This window comes from Eurosta solidaginis, chromosome 5 (genome assembly GCF_040869045.1).
Source record: "Eurosta solidaginis isolate ZX-2024a chromosome 5, ASM4086904v1, whole genome shotgun sequence".
Lineage (NCBI taxonomy): Eukaryota > Metazoa > Arthropoda > Insecta > Diptera > Tephritidae > Eurosta > Eurosta solidaginis.
In genome coordinates, this window is record NC_090323.1 from 142,468,692 (window position 1) to 142,490,657 (window position 21,966).

Below are 21,966 nucleotides of genomic sequence, written 5' to 3' on the forward strand. Positions count from 1 at the left end.
CGAAATTTTCGATATCGAAAAAGTGGGCGTGGTTGTAGTCCGATTTCGTTCATTTTAAATAGCGATCTGAGATGAGCGCCGAGGAATCTACATACAAAATTTCATCAAGATACCTTAAAATTTACTCAAGTTATAGTGTTTACGGACGGACGGACGGACGGACATGGCTAAATGAATTTCTTTTTTCGCCCAGATCATTTTGATATATAGAAGTATATATCTATCTCGATTAGTTTATGCCGTTACGGATTACCGTTATGCGAACAAAGTTAATATAATCTGTGAGCTCTGCTCAGCTGAGTATAGAAATAACAAAGTTTTCTCACTGGTCATGTTTGTATTGGACCGAATGCCGAAAGGATTGGCGCTCCATAAAATGATTATTATAGAAGCTGCGGCAGCGAAGACGAACCTGAAACTGTTAGGCATCTACTCTGTGAATGTCCAGCGCTCGGTAGAAGAAAGCAACGTTTTGTGGGCAAGATGTTTCTCGTAGATCTGACTGATATAGCTGAGGTCAATATACGACGCTTAGTTAGCTTCACAAACTCATTGAAGTGGTTTGACTAGGAGAGTAGGAGCAAAAACATGTGGTTTCACAATGGGCCTGTAACGGCCTAAGTATGCCCCTCCCATGTCGACGGCAGCCACTTGAACCTAACCTAACCTACTTATTTAATAACAAACTTATTTACAGACCAGTAAAGCCACAAAGTCGGCTATACGGTCTATGAACTTTGTTTTTTCTGATTTACTCGTTTTCTATATATATCAGAAGAAATATATAAGAAGAAATGTATCAAGTGCTGATTTGAATCGAGCACCATTTCGATATGATTGCAGCACTGATTACTGCTTGCATCCTAGCGTTTGCATTGGGCCAATGGACGTTGTTTGCGAGTATTGTGACGCATTGAAGTTTTCAGGAGAAACGGCCGGATTGTGCTGCCTTAGTGGAAAAGTGAAATTGCCATTATTGACCCCGCCACTTGAGCCATTGCATTCATTGCTTTGTGGCGAAACACCAGCATCGCGTCATTTTCTTGCAAACAGTCAAAAATACAATAGTTATTTCCAAATGACCTCATTTGGGACAAACATTATTGAAGAACGAGGATTTAATCCAACATTCAAGGTATTTATTTTTTATTTTTGTACTTACATACAATATAGTAGACTAGCTTATGCCCGTGGGCTTCAACCCACGTTTCTATAAAAATATGCAAGGTAAATAACACAAATTTTAAACTTATTTTAAGGTTGTGTATTTGCCAATTTGGGTATTGCTGAAAAACATAGGATATACAATATTTTTTGTAATATTATTTGGAGTATAAATAAAAAGATTTTTGGATGAGCCAACTCTGGAGCAGGCTACGTATAATTGGCCATGGGTGAAACATGAGTTGGTAAGATTGACTCCTATTACAGCTAATGACTGTCCTTGAGCTTTTTTGATAGACATTGCGAAAGCCAACCTAATAAGAAATTGGAGGCGATTAAAATTGAAAGTTATATCTGTCGGTATTAATGGAATCCTTGGTATGAAAACTTTGTTGTTTTCGAAATTTTGAATTTTATATAGTTATAGAAGATGTAGATAGACTGAATGACGAACAATTTTAACGGCGGCAGGTTACTAAACGTCCAAAAGGAATAACAGCCAATCTCATTTCTCTAGTCAATCTTTAGCTGTTAAAATGACCTAAATCCCATTTGTACGGAAGGTGCCACGCCCCCTTTTCCCCAATGCCACATTTTACTGGAGGTGTTATGACTTCATATAGCTCATTGCCAATTCTCATTATCCTACCATTACTGCATCCACAGATATGCTGTATGATAAATTCCATTTATATGGGAGGTGCCACGCCCCTTCTCCCCACCACACATTTTCTTGGGGGTGTTAGGGATTGGCCTCATTTAACTCCATACTGAATTTCAATGTTCTAGCATGAATACTTTCAGAGTTATGTAGTACCAAATATTAATTTTTAATGGGAGGTGCCACGCCCCTTTTATGTATCGATATTATTTTTAGCCTATGACCATACATTGAAGGTTTCTGGTGGGTTGTGCAAATTTTGTTGTGATCTGTCGATCCGTTTAGGACGCAACTCGATCTATATCTACATACATACACACATAATTTGAATTTTATATATGAGCAGCTCAGTGCACACATCGATTAACTCCACTTTTTGAAAAATCTTAAATTTAAGTGTCAAAGCCCTTGGTATAGTCATAACTTTTTATATTTAAATTAACTTTCCTGTATAATAAAGATTAGCACCGTTAAATGGCACCGTTAAACCATGTCAGCCATGATTCAATCACAAGAGCTTTGCTCGATTGACACATTTTTTGACAATTGCAGTCATTTTGCTCCCAAATCGAATTGACATCCGTTAGCTGTGTTGTTTCTTTGCGATTTTTCGAAAAATATTGGTAGTAGAAATAGGAAGCAATCAGTTTACAAATACCCGACAAGCGCTGAACTGCATAAATTTTATGATGCATTTGTTAACTATGCCATGATCTATTAGTTAGTGTGGCTGAACATAGGATTTATGGACACCAAGGAATCGTGCACTTTCATAAACTTATCAACATACGAAACCTAAACCGATTGGAAATTCATCGTTCAACGTCAAAAGCTCGAGTAGTAAATTGATTCACGTAAATATGTCATTAGTAAATAATGGAGATGCCACAACGAGATGTACTCATTGAGCATAAAAAAAAATTTGAAATATTATGTACATATATAATTATTTGATATATTCGGACCTCGTGAGGTAGAATCATACGAACGTGTTCCGAATATTCTAAATTAACGGTTTATCCGGAACAGTTCTATGAACTCTTAACTGAAAGATCTTTCTGAAATTTGAGAAGAAAATGGTGAATACTCCCTGTGTAGCAGGACCGCACAAAAGCTTAACTATTCTGTCATGGTCAAGGCCGGAATATAAAGTTCTAAGACAATAAGCCCTTTTCTTTTATGTTTCGTCAATTCATTGCGGCTGCTGAGTGAACCCAATTGGTTGGCTACGATACGGTTACGACCTTAGCGGCACCAATAATCGATTGCGTTGATTCTCATAAGGTTGGTCGAATCAGCTGTTATAAGGTTACCGATACGGTTACCGATAAAGGACCAATGTCTGCAGCTTTACCGTCGTAACGATAAACAGCTGATTACCTTAGGGATACGACTACAGCGATACGACAAACGACACCAATGACTACAGCTATAGGCAGTCGAATAACATATAATGAAGGAATGGTGTTCGGAGTTTTTTCAAAGTACAAAAAAAAATGATAAAAGCTTTAATATAAATAAAAATATTGTTTTAATAACAACGAAAACGCTTTATATATTCAATATACATAAATTCGTAAGGATTATCTCACTTTGAGCTAAATAATCTAAAGTTTTTTTTTTGAAACTGAGTCGAGAACTGTGCGTGTGAATGTGCGAATTTTCACCGATCAGCTGTTAGCTGCGCTACTTGGTAAGATTTACAATGATTATTATTCTCTTTCGTCTTTATTCGGCCAAAGATGACTTGATACGAAACTCTCTCATTTTTTGTGCCCTCACGAGGGATTTATCTCAAATTTGAGCTGGCAACAATCACAGATAAATCCCTCGCCCCAGCTGAAGCGGGTGCCAGAACAAAAAATGTGCCAGCTAAGAAGAAAAACGGGTCAAAAATTTCGGTAAACTTTAGCTTGAACTACAACTGTAGAATAGCGTTCAAAAATTATGGGAAAAAGGATAAAAATACTTGTTTTAGTGTAAATATTATTAGTTCGAAGGCGGAGAGTAAATATTATTTCCCATTCAAAAGTTATCGCTAAAAACAGGTTTTGTAAATATGAAGTCCCTATGCAAGCAGGTGATTTTGATCACATAACCTGACACGTCAGACATGTAAGATAAGCCCTATCCACTAAATGATATTAACTATTATATCTTTGGTCCAATTTACTCAAATTTCAAAAGAAGATTTGGGTTTCACTGTGAGTTAAATGCCTTCCAATATTTGACTAATTAATTTAAAATTAGTTTAAAGAAATGAATATTTTTCGACAATTATTTATTAAATGATTGAAATTATAAAATCGCCTAAATGTATGTCAAAAATCCTCATATTCAGACCTATTCATTTATGTTTGGAGTGGCATCATTGATAAATGTTATAAAAAATGTGCATTTTGACAGCGCTCTCTCGAAACAAAGAGTCGCAAATCCATTCATCTATGTCAACAATTAAGCTACTACAATAAGATGATATTAGTTTTACTGACACATCCACAGTTTGAATTTTGGCGACCCCTGTTCTATGAATAGGTGTGTATGTGGCTGCGTAATATGCACTAATTCTTGCGCTGCACAGTGTTTCGTGTAGAACAAGCTAGCTGGACAAAAACAAAGTTCTCATTCCAAGAAAAGTGTAATGAGAAAAGAAAGAAAACAAACAAAATAACGGGATTTTCGCTTTTTTTTGATATTTTTGCTCATATATATTGAGTAATTGAAGTAAGAAGGCAGGAGTGGCCGTAAAATGCATTGGTTAATTTGCAAAATTCTTGTTGAATATTAAGATTCATATTTCTTTTAAGTGAACACTTTTATATAATTTTTTTGATGGATTCTAAGCTCGAAGGTAAATAAATTTTTTTAATAGTAATTCCTTCGCAATTAGAGTATTTTCAATATATATAACACTCCATTATTAAGAAGAAAAGTATTTTTTCTCTATATTTTTAATTTTAGGGACAAAAAAGTTACATACATCCGCGGACATCCGGGCTAAATTTTACATATGTTATAGTCGCAAGTATTCTCTAATAGTCGAAAGAAAAAACCATTGCGAATTCTTTGCACATCTATTTAAAATTTTTTTTTTTTTTGTAGATTTAGTTATCTCTACATATAAATTAGGATGTATGTACATACCAGCAACGACGAGATATTTGAACCTTTAAAGCTGATCTACAAACGGTAAAACCAATTCCCAGGTACAGGGAACAAAAAACACACAAAAACAAGAGCACACCAAAAGCAAAAAGGCGAAGATCACTGACTTCAACCTGCCACAACCTACCACACCAGTCACCAAGGTATAAAAACAGGTACATACAAAGCAATCCTAATGCAGGTATAACCACACAGGAATGCTACGCAAAACAACCTCATTTGGTAGCATCTACGCCAATACCTGATTGTAATATAAATACTGCACAACTGATAACAAATCAGAACGATCAACGTACTTAAGTAAGATTTAAGCGAAGCAGCCGAGTATTTGATAAAAAGTTTAAGCTTACAAATATCGGCATATTCGTCGAAGCTGGATCAAAAGTGGAACACTTCTGGAAGAGATAAGGAGCGATTTTTGAATAAAAACTCGGAGTGGCTTTCGGGTCCAGACTTCACATTTACAATAACGGTGGATTCAAAGTTGCCATCAGACCAACCAACTACTTCTTCAGGTTACCCCGGCCCCGGAAGACGAAAGAAGGACTTTGTTAGCTGCAGTGAAAAAACCAAAAGGCGTCGAATGGATGACCTCTTGCAATCTAGAAGTCCTGGTGAGTTATTTTATGCGGCAGAAGTATCAACGCGTATGTCCGTCAACAGAAATGTCATAAAAAAATCACAGGAAACTACTCAAATATCCGACAAAAAGATGACATGTGAGCCAGATGCAAGATGCTTGAGCAATGTAGAAGTTTTAGCATACTACGTAGATAGCAAATCGACGACTCATGGGTGCAAAACGACTCGGAAGTGGAGCATCAAAGCAGGCCATAAGGTTTATCCATCATTTTTTAGTCTAAGAAAAGCTAAGGCAGAATGCTATCCAAATGAAATTGATGTGGGTGGAACACGTGCGGAAATTAAAGTCCAGTCCGTATTAGATAAAACTGTTGAGCGTTTAGTTTTAGCAAATCAAGAAGTTTTTGTTAGTTTATTACCTACAAACTTGACGTATACTTTAATCAGCAAGTGGGGTTGCGATGGAAGCTTTGGCCATAGCACATATAAGCAAAAGTTTACATGCAGTTCTGACACTGATGAGTTTTTGTTTATATTTTCTTTCGTTCCTCTTCAATTACAGGATGAAAAAGGTAACATTGTTTGGCGGAATCCTCAACCTTCTTCTACCATGTATTGTCGCCCAATTAAATTCTAAAGAAACAAAAGATTTTATTTATGTATGTTTGTTTAATGGTGTGTTCAGTTTATACTCATATTTAAGAATTCATGAGCTTAACACCGGCTTGTAATAATTGAATTTCAATTATTATATTTTCTAGGAGAAACTGAAAAGAAAGAAACATTTACTGGCATATTGCGATGGACCATTTCGAAAACCGCCAACGTAATCATCATCAGGCAATTTTGTAATGTTATCAAAGGTTTCACCGGGATTCGAACCGTGAATCACATGGTGAAACTGCAGTAGCCTTTAACCACTAGGCCATCCTGCTGTTATTTGTTTTCATGCTTAATTCAGTTTTTCTCATTTCTACACTAACAACACAATTGAGACATTTTGTCTCTATATTGATTTGTGTGCCATGTAGATTTGTTTTTGTATAGTTCTTCTTCGTTGCGAATGAGAAGCTTTGTAAACTCGGGCTCAGTTGTACATATTTATGTATGTTTGTTTAATGTTGTGTTCAGTTTATACTTATATTTAAGAATTCATGAGCTTAACACCGGCTTATAATAATTGAATTTCAATTATTATATTTTCTAGGAGAAACTGAAAAGAAAGAAACATTTACTGGCATATTGCGATGGACCATTTCGAAAACCGCCAACGTAATCATCATCAGGCAATTTTGTAAGATTTTATTGCCGTTGAAACGAACAAAGTTTTAAAGGAGATAAATGCGTTGTTGCCAAGTACATGCTCGAAGAATACGAAGTTTCCGTAAATCACAATATGCTTCTAACAATGATTGACGGAAAAGTTTGCGATGCTTTGACTGAAACTTCTTCAGCACAAAAGTGTTATATTTGTGGTGCCACTCCAAAAGATATGAATAATGTGTTACGGGACTTTACGCCTAACCGAGATAATCTTGGTTTTGGTTTGTCTACTCTCCATGCATGGATAAGATGTTTTGAATGCTTGCTTCACATAAGTTATCGCTTCGAAGGCTTAGGAGTGAGGCAGATAAAGAGAGTGTAAAGCTACGTTCCAACGAAATCCAGAATAAATTTAAAAGTGTACTTGGATTGATAGTAGATAAACCAAAACCAGGTTTCGGCAATACCAATGACGGCAACACTGCTGGTAGGTTTTTCGAAAATTCTGAGGCTAGTGCTGAGATTACGGGATTGGATGTAACGTTCATCAAAAGATTCGACACTCTCCTTCGCGCGTTAGCATCTGGGTACAATATAAATATCCAAAGATTTGAAAAATTTGCGGTCGAGACTAAAAATGTATACATAGATATCTATCCATGGTTTAATATGCCTGTTAAAGTTCATAAAATCTTAGTGCATAGTACTGATATTATAAAATCAGCAATTTTACCTATTGGTCAACTTTCTGAGGAAGCACAGGAAGCCCGTAACAAAGATTTGAGACTATTCAGGGATGATAACACACAAAAGCAGTCGCGTGAAGCCACGAATAGAGATCTTATGAATATGTTGCTTATAACATCGGATCCTTTAGTTAACCATTATTAGAGAGATACCTAAGAAAAAATGTAAAAGTCTGACTTCAGAAGTCTTAAATTTACTGTCCCCCGATAATGTTGAGGAGTCAATAAATACCCCAGTTATTTCAAGCTTTCACAGTAGTGTTGCTGATGCTCATGACTATTCCACAAGTGCCTCATCGAATGAAAGTGATGATAGCGAATAATAACATAATTATAAAAGATAACCTACCCTATAACTTTTTGTTGGGTCAGGTTTTATTTAATTTAAATCTATTGTCTTTTCTACTTTGTATGATACTTTACTTTTAAGTTTTTGTAATAAGTAATTTTCACATAATTAATTTAATTATTTACATTGTTATTATTATTATTGTAAATTACTTTTACATTCCTGACTGGTACTATAAAATAATTTTGTAAAAATTGTACTGCCAGGATAAATACTCAAATAAATACAAAATATGTATGTACAGTCACTCACATAAATAAGTAGACACCCCTTTTGGACAATTATTACAATTTTCGCTTTCGCAAATTTATTTTAACTAATTACCCATAAGAAAATTTGTCACGAGCTATAACAAAGACTAAATTATATTTAAAAAATGTTTGAAAAATTCGACGAATTTTCATATTATAACTAATTTCCCATAAGAAAATTTGTCACGATCTATAACAAAAACTAAATTATATTTAAAAAATGTTTGAAAAATTGGAGGAATTTTCATAAAAAATTAAAAATTTTTTTTTTCGAATTTTTTAGAGTATTGAGATTTGTAGTCCATTCAATTTAAGTACAATAAAGTAATATTCTTAAGTCCTTTAAATTTTTTTGGATCTATGTCACTTATTCACATGAGTTACTGTATATGAAATAAGCAAATGTATGCATATGAAGTAAAATTTTGGAAAAAAATAAAAAAAAGAACATATGGCTGAAAAAAATGACCTAGTTGTAATAAATGACTGCATATGAAACGGAAAATCTCATAAAATAATTTTGTCCAGCTAGCTTGTTCTACACGAAGCACTGTGCGCTGTATGTGTGGCTGTTTTTTCTTTCAGTGGCATAGTGACGTATCGAAAGTGCAAATATTCGCCACAGTATGTTACTTATATCGTACATGATATTTGCATATTTGGTCTGTATGATTGTTTAATTTGTGGACTAATAAATAAATAAATGACTAAAAACGTCTAATTTTTCTAAGGCTCAGTCTGTTACAAAACATAATACACAAGTGATAGGACTTTTACAGTTATACATTTATTTATTCCATATCAGAATGAAGTTATCGTAAAAGTTATTGGCAAATACAGCAGGTTGCATTTTTCTACATCGCTTTGCATTGTGCGCACATGGTTCTTGCTCTTGTATTGTCTCGTACGAAATCGTGAACATTGAATTTACCATCATCGCCATTAACGGTTCCACGACATTTCAATTGCCTGAAATAAGTAAAATATGCTAAAATTAGCACTGTGATTAAGTCATGTTTTTTGTAAACATCTCAGCGCACGGTATGGGGGAATCTTGAATGGTAGCGTTAGATGTAAGTGTAGGCGTGAGCGTAGGCTTTGTAGGAGGTATGATATATGGCGGATACATGTAGAATATAAATGCAGGCGTAGTATCAACCTGAACGTTTACAAGCTGGGATTTATTTATTATTTTATACTTTATTTGTTTCTTTACCCATATTGGTTAGTATTTTTTATTTATATAATATTTTTATAAATTTAAATTTTTATTTTTTGTAAAAGTATTTATTTAATTATGATTTATTGTATCTATCATTAATTATATCTTTTTTAGTAAAAATACCTATATTTTTAGTGCATTTATGATTACCTAAAGCTCATGTGGAGGCTCCTGTTTCAGGTTCAATAATTTTAGCGGGAATTATATTAAAATTAGGGGGCTATGGTTTATTGCGAATTTTTTCATTTTTACAGTTTAGTGGGGTTAAATATAATTTTATTTTTATTAGAATTTGATTAATTGGAGGATTTTTAATTAGTTTAGTTTGTTTACGTCAAACTGATTTGAAATCTTTAATTTCTTATTCTTCTGTTTCTCATATAAGAATTGTTTTAAGAGGTATTTTAACATTAAATTATTGAGGGTTATCTGGTGCTTATGTATTAATAATTGCTCATGGTCTTTGTTCATCTGGTTTATTTTGTTTAGCAAATATTACTTATGAACGATTAGGGAGTCGTAGATTATTAATTAATAAGGGTTTATTAAATTTTATGCCTTCAATGACTTTATGATGATTTTTATTATGTATTTGTAATATATCTGCTCCTCCATCATTAAATTTATTAGGAGAGATTTCTTTATTAAATAGAATTATTAGATGATCTTGGTTAAGTATAATTATATTATCATTAATATCTTTTTTTGGGGCTTGTTACACTTTATATTTATATGCTTATACTCAGCATGGAAAAAATACATATACCATACTACGCCTGCATTTATATGGGGTACTAGACAATGTGTAACCATAACCGTAATATGTAACATTGGTATATGTATTGTATGGAGCATTAGAGAATGGATAAGCGGATGGGTAATGTATGTACTATATGTAGTACTAGAAAATATGTAAGCTTGGGAGTAGTGTATGGTATTGGTATTTCGTATGGAGTAATAAAGAATGAAAGGATAAGCATAGTAATCTGGGAGCTAGGTACGTGGTAAAGTTGGTATGAGCGAAATTACACAGCAACTCAAGGCAAACACGTCACCTGCATACATATGTATATATAAGCTAGCAGGCCCGGCAGATGTTGTTGTGCCCTAACTTTGGTATATCTGTATAAGTTTTATAGCTTACTTTACCTCCCCCTCGCACTCTCCCTCTACCTTTCTTCTTCTCTGCGTCTCTTCTCCCCTTCCGCCTTTTCCCTAACTTCTTTTGCGCTCCATCTATCACTATTTCTCTATCTTAGTCTTAATATATCCCTATATCAGTGTCTTTCTACTTCCCCTTTTTCTCCCAGTCCCAACCCAGGCCCCGTCCCAGTCAGTCCCAGGTCCATTTCCAGGAATCAAAGTGTCGTAAATACTAATCTTGGAAAAGGGCTACCTAAATATCAAATATCAGGCAAATCGAACTATGAATAGGATTTGTTCGAACAGATCGGTTCCTAGTCCACTTCCTGGAAGAAAAGTGTCGTAAATACTAAACTACGCAAAGGGCTACCTATATACCAAATTTCAGACAAATCGAAACGTTTATAGAATTTGTTCGAATATATCCGTCACTGGTCCAGTTTCCGGGAAGAAACTTTGGGTTGCTGTGAAACGACAATGCAATTTGAATAAAATTGGCGCAGTGGTTTCGGGTCCATGTGCTATATACAAACATACATCCTTCTTTAAGTACATATAAAGAGTTAGATATGTATGTATATTACAAACATTAGCATAAACACGCAAACATACCAAAAAATAGAACTTTTATTTTAACACTTTAACGAAATGTTTAAAAATTTTACGAAAGAGTATTTTTCAAGAGATTGGTGTATCTTAACCATTTAATGAGATGAAATGAAAATACATACATACATCAATACATATATATAAATACATATTTGTTCCCGTGGTTGCTAGTAGGAAATGAACCTGCGACATCCATAGCGATTCTGTCAAATGGTGCACCTGAGTTATATTGCTTCGTCTGGCCATGACTTCGGGTTTTGGGCCCTTTCGTTCTGCTGCAAACCTCGCAATTGGCAATCCACTCAGTGACCGACTGACGGCAACCAACCTAATAGAATCTGTGCTTAATTTTCTCGAACGTCTTCGTGATTCCAAGATGAACTCCACTTGGACCATTATGTAGTTCACTGAGAACGTCAGGAATCCTTTTCCTGGGAACAACTATCCGTTTCTTCTTGCATTGACCATCCTCACTCTTCTATATTCGATGCAGGCAACTTGATTCCAGGTGCAACTAGGAACTAACCAGGGGATACACAAAGCTTGACACAAGCAACAGTGCAACCTACACTGCACAACTACAAGAGATAGGATATCTTGGGCCATCCAATCTTTTGAATCATTCAAAACTCCAGGGCCGGACGGAGTCCACCTATAAAACTGCAACAATCATTGGAATGCAGCACTAACTGGCTATACGCTATAATACAAGGTGTCGTGGCACTAAACCACATCCCACGTATACGCTAAAGTGGCTTTTATTCCCAAAGCAGGCAAAGCGTGCCACGCGATGCCTAAAGACTTCGGACCCATCAGTCTATCTTCGTTTCAACTAAAGGTGATGGAAGGGAGGCAGTGAATGATCAACTCTCTGACGAACAACACGCCTATATGAAAGGTAAATCAACGGAAACGGCATTGCACGAAATTAAACCGTGCATAGAGAGATCGTTCTCCTTCAAGGAATACAGCCTGGCAGCCTCCCTAGACATAGAAGGAGCGTTCAATAACATGAAACCCGACTCAATCATTAAGGTACTGACTGATCTGGGCATCGAATCTCAGCTGGTGGGTCTTGTGCACAAATTGCTACTATGCAGGGTAGTACAGGCAGAACTTGCAGGGGTATCGGTGAGCAGGTTCGTCAGTAGGGGAACTCCCCAGGGTGGAGTCCTATCCCCTCTGCTGTGGGTCTTGGCGGTGAATCAGCTGCTAAGGGACATGGAGGAGGAGAGGAGCTGTAAAGTTATAGCATATGCTCACGACCTTACCTTGGTGATAAGTGGGAAGTTTCCACAAACTCTGCGGTATTATGCAGGTGGAATTAAGAAGGGTCGAAGCATGGGCCGTTGATAATGGTCTGGGCGTGAACCCAAATAAAACGGAGCTGGTGCTGGCAAACACAGTGTTTAAGTTAAGTGAGTCCGCTAACTATCTAGGGCTCACACTTGATAAGAAATTGAACTGGACACAAAACACCACGGAACGTGGACGGAAATGGGGTATGTCCCCTATGATAGTGCATTGGATATACACTATCATAGTTAGGCCAATATTGCTATACGGGGTGGCGGTATAGTGGCCCGCCCTGAATAAATCCTCGACGGTTCTTGCTCTTCAAAAGGTGCAAAGAGCTGCACTACTATGCAAGTTAACAGCGGTTAACGCTAATACCATGTGCCATATTCCCACAGGAAAATTCTGGATAATTTTATCCACACTCGGACACCAGACTAAACAATGCATTTTTGAGTATGCGCTTCTGTTTCGACATAATGAAACATGACCACACTTAAGTTGGTCTTCCTACATATTCTGTTCACTGCTCAAAGCTAGTGAACTAGTATTCGCGGAAAATGATGACATTGCCAAATTCCCATATGAACATCTGCATGCATTACAGAGGGCGTAGATTAAGCTAAGAATAGAATAAGAAAATAAAGTAAATAATTTGTAAGCAAAATATGCATAAAAATGTATAGAAATACCAATAAAGATTCAGATTTGTTTTGACCGCTAAACGGAATGGCACTCTAGTTCATTGGCGCCCAACGGAATAAAATTGTGATATCCTTGTAAGAGGATTAAATAGCTTTATGTGTGAAAAATCCTTATAAAAGGATCAAACTTTGAAACAATTTGCGAAAAAGAAAAAATCATAATAAAAGGACAGAAAAAAAAATTCTTATAAAAGGATTGAAATCTAAAACAATATGTGGGGAAAAAAAGAATCTTCATAAAAAGACAGAACAAAAAAATCCCTATAAAAGGATCGAAATTTGAAACAGTTTAAATAATAAAGGCTTTAAGCTCGCTACAAACAAGAACACTTGATACAAAAGTAATAAGCCGATAATGACAACCAAAACAAGTAAGGACGGGACTGTCTTCGGCTATGCCGAAGACTTCATACCTTTCATGAATGGGGCTGAATAATAATCTTATCCCGTTCGTAATCTCCGAATAATCGGATGTATAGGATAAGAAATATCTAGTGAACAGATCTACATACCTAAACGATTTTTAAGATAAATATAAAATAAAAAATAGGTAGGTACTTTGTGTGAGGATGCAAAGTTTCAGGTTTTTTGTGGTCTGCGTGTAAAAACTATGACTACGAATCACGTATTTCAACAATATATGACGTAAACGTAAGTATTTGATGAAATGTTTTGAATTTTGAAGCTTCTAGCCGTAAAAAAAGGGGCAAAAAAAATACAGTTTATATTGGGTATATAATATATGCACCACCGATCCCTATGATTTTTTCAGACAACAATATATGCTATATACGTAAGCATTTGGTGAAATTTGAAGCTTCTAGCTGTTAAAACGGGGCAGAAATTGCGCAAAGTTTCTTATCTGAACAATCGGTTGTATGAGATATATACTATATATACCACCGATCTCAATGATTTTTTCAGACAACAATATATACTATACACGTAAGCATTTGATGAAATTTGAAGCTTCTAGCTGTTAAAATAGGGAAGAAATTGCACAAAGTTTCTTATCTGAACAATCGGTTGTATGAGATTATATATACCACCGGTCTCTATGATTTTTTCAGACAACAATATATGCTATACACGTAAGCATTTGGTGAAATTTGAACATATCTAAACGATTTTTAAGATAAATATAAAATAAAAAATAGGTAGGTACTTTGTGTGAGGATGCAAAGCTTCACGTTTTTTGTGGTCTGCATGTAAAAACTACGACTACGAATCACGTATTTCAAAAATATATGAAGTAAACGTAACTATTTTATGAAACTTAATGAATTTTGAAGCTTCTATCTGTAAAAAAGGGGCAAAAATGACAGTTTGTATGAAGTATATAATATATATACCACCGATCTCTATGATTTTTTCAGACAACAATATATGCTATACACGTAAGCATTTGGTGAAATTTGAAGCTTCTAGCTGTTAAAATGGGGCCGAAATCGCAAAAAAAAAATATATATATACTATATATATACTATATATACCATCATATATATATTATATATATCACCGATCTCTATGATTTTTTGACACAACAATATATACTATATATGTAAGCAATCGGTGAAATTTGAAGCTTATAGCTGTTAAAATGGGGTAGAAATTGCGAAAAGTTTCTTATCTGAACAATCGGTTGTATGAGATATATACTATATATACAACCGATCTCTATGATTTTTTCAGACAACAATATATGCCATATACGTAAGCGTTCGGTGAAATTTGAAGCTTCTAGCTGTTAAAATGAGGCTAAAATTGCGAAAATATATATATATACTATATATACCACCATATATATACTATATATACCACCATATATATACTATATATACCACCGATCTGTATGATTTTTTCAGATAACAATATATGCTATATACGTAAGCATTCGTTGAAATTTGAAGCCTCTAGCTCTTAAAATAGGGCAGTAATTACGAAAAGTTTCTTATCTGAACAATCGGTTGTGGGGGATATATTCTATATATACGACCGATCTCATCAATTTTTACAGGCAACAATATGTGCAATATACGAAAGTATATGGTGGAGTTTGAAGCTTCAATCTGTTAAATTGAGTAAGATATTAGAAAAATCCTCTTTTCTCAAAAAAATCGGTTGTATGGAGGATATATGCTATAGTGGTCCGATCCGGCCGGTTCCGACAAATGTCTAATCGGACACCCAAATACACCTGCTCACCAAATTTTATCAAGATATCTCAAAAATTGAGGGACTAGTTTGCATACAAACAGACAGACGGACAGACAGACAGACGGACATGGCTAAATCAACTCAGCTCTTCATTCTAATTATTTCGGTATACTTAATGGTGGGTCTATCTATTTTCCTTTAAGGACTTACAATTTTGGGTTTCGTGACGAAATTATTATACCATTTCATTTTCATGAAAGGTATAAAAATAGGTAGGTACTTTGTGTGAGGATGCAAAGTTTCAGGTTTTTTGTGGTCTGCGTGTAAAAACTATGACTACGAATCACGTATTTCAACAATATATGACGTAAACGTAACTATTTGATGAAATGTTTTGAATTTTGAAGCTTCTAGCCGTAAAAAAGGGGCAAAGAAATACAGTTTATATGGGGTATATACTATATGTACCACCAATCCCTATGATTTTTTCAGACAACAATATATGCTATATACGTAAGCATTTTGTGAAATTTGAAGCTTCTAGCTGTTAAAACGGGGCAGAAATTGCGCAAAGTTTCTTATCTGAACAATCGGTTGTATGAGATATATACTATGTATACCACCGATCTCAATGATTTTTTCAGACATCAATATGCTATACACGAAGCATTTGGTGAAATTTGAAGCTTCTAGCTGTTAAAATGGGGCCAAAATCGTAAAAAAAAATATATATACTATATATATATACTATATATGCCATCATATATATATTATATATATCACCGATCTCTATGATTTTTTGACACAACAATACATACTATATACGTAAGCAATCGGTGAACTTTGAAGCTTATAACTGTTAAAATGGGGTAGAAATTGCGAAAAGTTTCTTATCTGAACAATCAGTTGTATGAGATATAGACTCCGATCTCTATGATTTTTTCAGACAATAATATATGCTATATACGTAAGCATTTGGTAAAATTTGAAGCTTCTAGCTGTTAAAATGGGGCTAAAATTGCGAAAATATATATATAATATATGTATATACTATATATACCACCATATATGTACTATATATACCACCGATCTTTATGATTTTTTCAGACAACAATATATGCTATATACGTAAGCATTTTGTGAAATTTGAAGCTTCTAGCTGTTAAACCGGGCAGAAATTGCGCAAAGTTTCTTATCTGAACAATCGGTTGTATGAGATATATACTATGTATGAGATATATTCTATATATATATATACTATATATATGTTAAAATGGGGAAGAAATTGCGCAAAATTTCTTATCTGAACAATCGGTTGTATGAGATACATATATACTATATCTACCACCGATCTCAATGATTTTTTCAGACAACAATATATACTATACACGTAAGCATTTGGTGAAATTTGAAGCTTCTAGCTGTTAAAATGGGGAAGAAATTGCACAAAGTCTCTTATCTGAACAATCGGTTGTATGAGATTATATATACCACCGGTCTCTATGATTTTTTCAGACAACAATATATGCCATATACGTAAGCGTTCGGTGAAATTTGAAGCTTCTAGCTGTTAAAATGGGGCTAAAATTGCGAAAATATATATATATACTATATATACCACCATATATATACTATATATACCACCGATCTGTATGATTTTTTCAGACAACAATATATGCTATATACGTAAGCATTCGTTGAAATTTGAAGCCTCTAGCTCTTAAAATAGGGCAGTAATTACGAAAAGTTTCTTATCTGAACAATCGGTTGTGGGGGATATATACTATATATACGACCGATCTCATCAATTTTTTCAGGCAACAATATGTGCAATATACGAAAGTATATGGTGAAGTTTGAAGCTTCAATCTGTTAAATTGAGTAAGATATTAGAAAAATCCTCTTTTTTCTGAAAAATCGGTTGTATGGAGGATATATGCTATAGTGGTCCGATCCGGCCGGTTCCGACAAATGTCTAATCGGACACCCAAATACACCTGCTCACCAAATTTTATCAAGATATCTCAAAAATTGAGGGACTAGTTTGCATACAAACAGACAGACGCACAGACGGACAGACAGACAGACGGACATGGCTAAATCAACTCAGCTATTTATTCTGATTATTTCGGTATACTTAATGGTGGGTCTATCTATTTTCCTTTAAGGACTCACAATTTTGGGTTTCGTGACGAAATTAATATACCATTTCATTTTCATGAAAGGTATAAAAATCCTTATAAAAGGTTTGAAAAAAAAAACACCAAGAAGAAATTATCCATATCAGGGACAACATCACCACGGAACGATTTTGGAATCCGGGTCAGCACACCAGCATACCGGCGTGGCAGCACATCAAAATACTAACACATGAGAGTGGCGTGCGGAATTATCGCTTCGTAAGTTTAATTAAGCACCAAGTAGTTACAACTTATAATATTTTTTAGTTTTGGAATAAAAAGAGATAAATAGGGGAAAAAGAAATTAAGGTTGAATTTTTATGAGTGTTAAAGAATTACGTGATCTAGAGGACATTATTGACACTCTATCCAACTTAACAATACAAACGATGGACCAAACTACAGTACTACAAACAGCCGTTACGCAGGCATTGGACCAGATAGTAGATAGCAATTTCAGGCAACCGTAGATAACCTAATAGGAAGACTGAACGTTCTTGAGGTCCCGTCCGCAGTAGAGGAGTATAAGGAAATTGAGATAGTTAACGGAAGAGAGTGTAATGAATCACTGGGCGTGGTAAAGTCGGTACCCGAGTTTAGTGGACTTACGTCAAAATACGTTTCTTGGCGCCAGGCTGCCGTAACAGGGCATAAATTGTACGAAAAGTATAAGGGTAGTTCAAAGTACTACCAGGCAGTAGCTATAATAGGCAACAAGGTAACTGGAAATGCCGACATGCTCCTAAGTTCTTATAATACGGTGCTAAATTTTCAGGCAATTCTGTACAGAGTGGACTTTGCCTATGCCGACAAACGCTCGCTCTATACACTTGAACAAGAACTGTCTACCCTAAAGCAGGGTTCCAAAACAATCACAGACTTTTATGATGAAGTCGAACGCAAGCTAACGTTAATCACAAATAAGGTCAATATGACTAACGAGGGCAATGAACAACTCATCGCCTCATTGAACGCCAAATATAGGCACGATGCCTTAAGAGTCTTCATATCGGGACTGAAGCGTCCAATGTGTGACATATTATTCTCTTGCAAACCGGACGATATGCCCTCGGCCTTTGTCTTAGCACAAGAATTAGAAACAAACCAGGTTAGGTATAATTTTGCCAATACGTTCTGGAATAACTCCAGACAAAATCCAACACCCACATCCTCTCCTCATTATCAGAGGCTATCCCGTACGTCCACGCAACAACAAAACATAGCTGCACCATAGCGGGTACAGGGATCAGGGAATAGCAATACGAACATAAGACAGGATCCCTCCCCATAGCCTATGGAAGTAGACAGAAGTTTTAGGAGTGCTATGCAAAGCTTCCAACGGAAACAGCAGCCGCAAGCTCCTAAGAAACCACTGGAGTCGACCAAAAAGGTTGCTCCAAAAATTCCTAGCGTTAATAATATAAATGAGACCCCATACCCGAAGAAATAAATTTTTTAGGGTAAACTCGCTTCTGCCATTTATCACTAAAACATTGAACAACGGGCAGAAGCTTAAGATATTAGTGGATACCGGAACATCTAAAAATTACGTAAAACAAGTAAGGAAGGCTAAGTTCGGGTGTAACCGAACATTACATACTCAGTTGAGAGCTATGGAGACAAAATAAGGAATATCACCATGTAGAAAAATACCTAGGGTAACCCTGGGATGTGGTTGAATGACACGTGTATCAAATGGAAGGTATTAAAGAGTATTTTAAGAGAAAGTAGGCCATAGTTCTATGGATGGACGCCATTTAGGGATATCGCCATAAAGGTGAACCAGGGCAGACACTAGAATTTGTTTGTACGATATGGGTATCAAATGAAAGGTGTTACTGAGCATTTTAAGAGGGGGCGGGCCTTAGGTCTACCGTTGGACGCCTTTTCGAGATATCGCCATTAAGGTGGGCCAGGGGTGACTCTAGAATGTGTTTGTACGATATGGGTATCAAATGAAAGGTGGTAATGAGTATTTTAAAAGGGAATGGGCTTTAGCTCTATAGGTGAACGCCTTTTCGAGAAATCGCCATAAAGGCGGACCAGGGGTGACTCTAGAATATGTTTGTACGATATGGGTATCAAATGAAAGGTGTTAATGAGTATTTTCAAAGGGAGTGATCCTTAGTTCCATAGGTGGACGCCGTTTCGAGATATCGCCATAAAGGTGGACCAGGGGTGACTCCAAAATGTGTTTGTACGATATGGGAATCAAATGAAAGGTGTTACTGAGCATTTTAAGAGGGAGTGGGCATTAGGTCTATAGGTGGACGCCTTTTCGAGATGTCGCCATTAGGGTGGGCCAGGGGTGACTCTAGAATGTTTGTACGATATGGGTATCAAACGAAAGGTGTTACTGAGCATTTTAAAAGGGAGTTTGCATTAGGTCTATAGGTGGACGCCTTTTCGAAATATCGCCATTAGGGTGGGCCAGGGGTAACTCTAGAATGTGTTTTTACGATATGGGTATCAAATGAAAGGTGGTAATGAGTATTTTAAAAGGGAGTAATCCTTAGTTCTATAGGTGGAAGCCTTTTCGAGATATCGCCATAAAGGTGGACCAGGGATGACTCTAGAATGTTTGTACGATATGGGTATCAAACGAAAGGTGTTACTGAGCATTTTAAGAGGGGGTGGGCATTAGGTCTATGGGTGGACGCCTTTTCGAGATATCGCCATTAGGGTGGGCCAGGGGTGACTCTAGAATGTGTTTGTACGATATGTGTATCAAACGAAAGGTGCTACTGAGCATTTTAAGAGGGAGTGGGCATTAGGTCTATAGGTGGACGCCTTTTCGAGATATCGCCATAAGGTGGGCCAGGGGTGACTCTAGAATGTTTGTACGATATGGGTATCAAACGAAAGGTGTTACTGAGCATTTTAAGAGGGAGTGGGCATTAGGTCTATAGGCGGACGCCTTTTCAAGATATCGCCATTAGGGTGGGCCAGGGGTGACTCTAGAATGTTTGTACGATATGGGTATCAAACGAAAGGTGTTACTGGGCATTTTAAGAGGGAGTAGGCATTAGGTCTATAGGTGGACACCTTTTCGAGATATCGCCATTAGGGTGGACCAGGGGTGACTCTAGAATGTTTGTACGATATGGGTATCAAACGAAAGGTGTTACTGAGCATTTTAGGAGGGAGTGGGCATTAGGTCTATAGGCGGACGCCTTTTCGAGATATCGCCATTAGGGTGGGCCAGGGGTGACTCTAGAATGTTTGTACGATATGGGTATCAAACGAAAGGTGTTACTGAGTATTTTAAGAGGGAGTGGGCATTGGGTCTATAGGTGGACGCCTTTTCGAGATATCGCCATTAGGGTGGGCCAGGGTTGACTCTAGAATGTGTTTGTACGGTATGGATATCAAATTAAAGGTATTAATGAGGGTTTTAAAAGCGAGTGGCCCTTAGATGTATATGTGAAGGCGTTTTCGCGATATCAACCAAAATATGGACCAGGTGATCTGTCGGGTACTGCTAATTTATTTATATATGCAATACCACTAACAGTATTCCTGCCAAGATTCCAAACGCTGTTGATTTCGCCTTGTAGAACTTTTTCATTTTCTTCTACTTAATATGGTAGGTGTCACACCCATTTTACAAAGTTTTTTCCAAAGTTATATTTTGCGTCAATAAACCAATCCAATTACCATGTTTCATCCCTTTTTTCGTATTTGGTATAGAATTATGGCATTTTTTTCATTTTTCGTAATTTTCGATATCGATAAAGTGGGAGTGGTTATGGTCGGATTTCGGCCATTTTTTATACCAAGATAAAGTGAGTTCAGATAAGTACGTGGACTAAGTTTAGTAAAGATATATCGGTTTTTGCTCAAGTTATTGTGTTAACGGCCGAGAGGAAGGCCAGACGGTGGACTGTGTATAAAAACTGGGCGTGGCTTCCACCGATTTCACCCATTTTCACAGAAAACAGTTACCGTCATAGAATCTATACCCCTACCAAATTTAAGAAGGATTGGTAAATTTTTGTTCGACTTATGGCATTAAAAGTATTCTAGACAAACTAAATGAAAATGGGCGAAGCCACGCCCATTTTGAAATTTTATTTTATTTTTGTATTTTGTTGCATCATATCATTACTGGAGTTGAATTTTGACTTAATTTACTTATATACAGTAAAGATATTAAATTTTTTGTTAAAATTTGAATTAAAAAAAAAAAATTTTTTAAAGAGTGGGCGTGTTCTTCATCTAATTTTGCTAATTTTTATTTAGCACATATATAGTAATAGTAGTAACGTTCCTGCCAAATTTAAACATGATATCTTCAACGACTGCCAAATTACAGCTTGCAAAACTTTTAAATTACCTTCTTGTAAAAGTGGGCGGTGCCACGCCCATTGTCCAAAATCTTACTAATTTTCTATTCTGCGTCATAACGTCAACCCATCTACCAAGTTTCATCGCTTTATCCGCCTTTGGCAATGAATTATTGCATTTTTTCGGT

The 21,966-nt window shown here is 35.9% G+C and overlaps 1 protein-coding gene across 3 annotated transcripts in view; it reads right to left on the reverse strand.

Annotated features, from left to right (window-relative positions):
* Window positions 1–8,481: 8,481 nt before the first annotated feature.
* Window positions 8,482–21,966, reverse strand: part of Rab26 (RAS oncogene family member Rab26) — a 162,507-nt gene continuing 149,022 nt past the window's right edge. The window contains exon 6 of one of the 3 annotated variants that reach the window (XM_067788918.1): window positions 8,482–9,150. In XM_067788918.1, coding sequence (XP_067645019.1) covers window positions 9,036–9,150 — 115 coding nt within the window. In that variant the 3' untranslated portion in view covers window positions 8,482–9,035. The remainder of the gene's footprint in view (window positions 9,151–21,966) is intronic. The other 2 variants (XM_067788921.1, XM_067788920.1) reach the window with 2 other exon arrangements.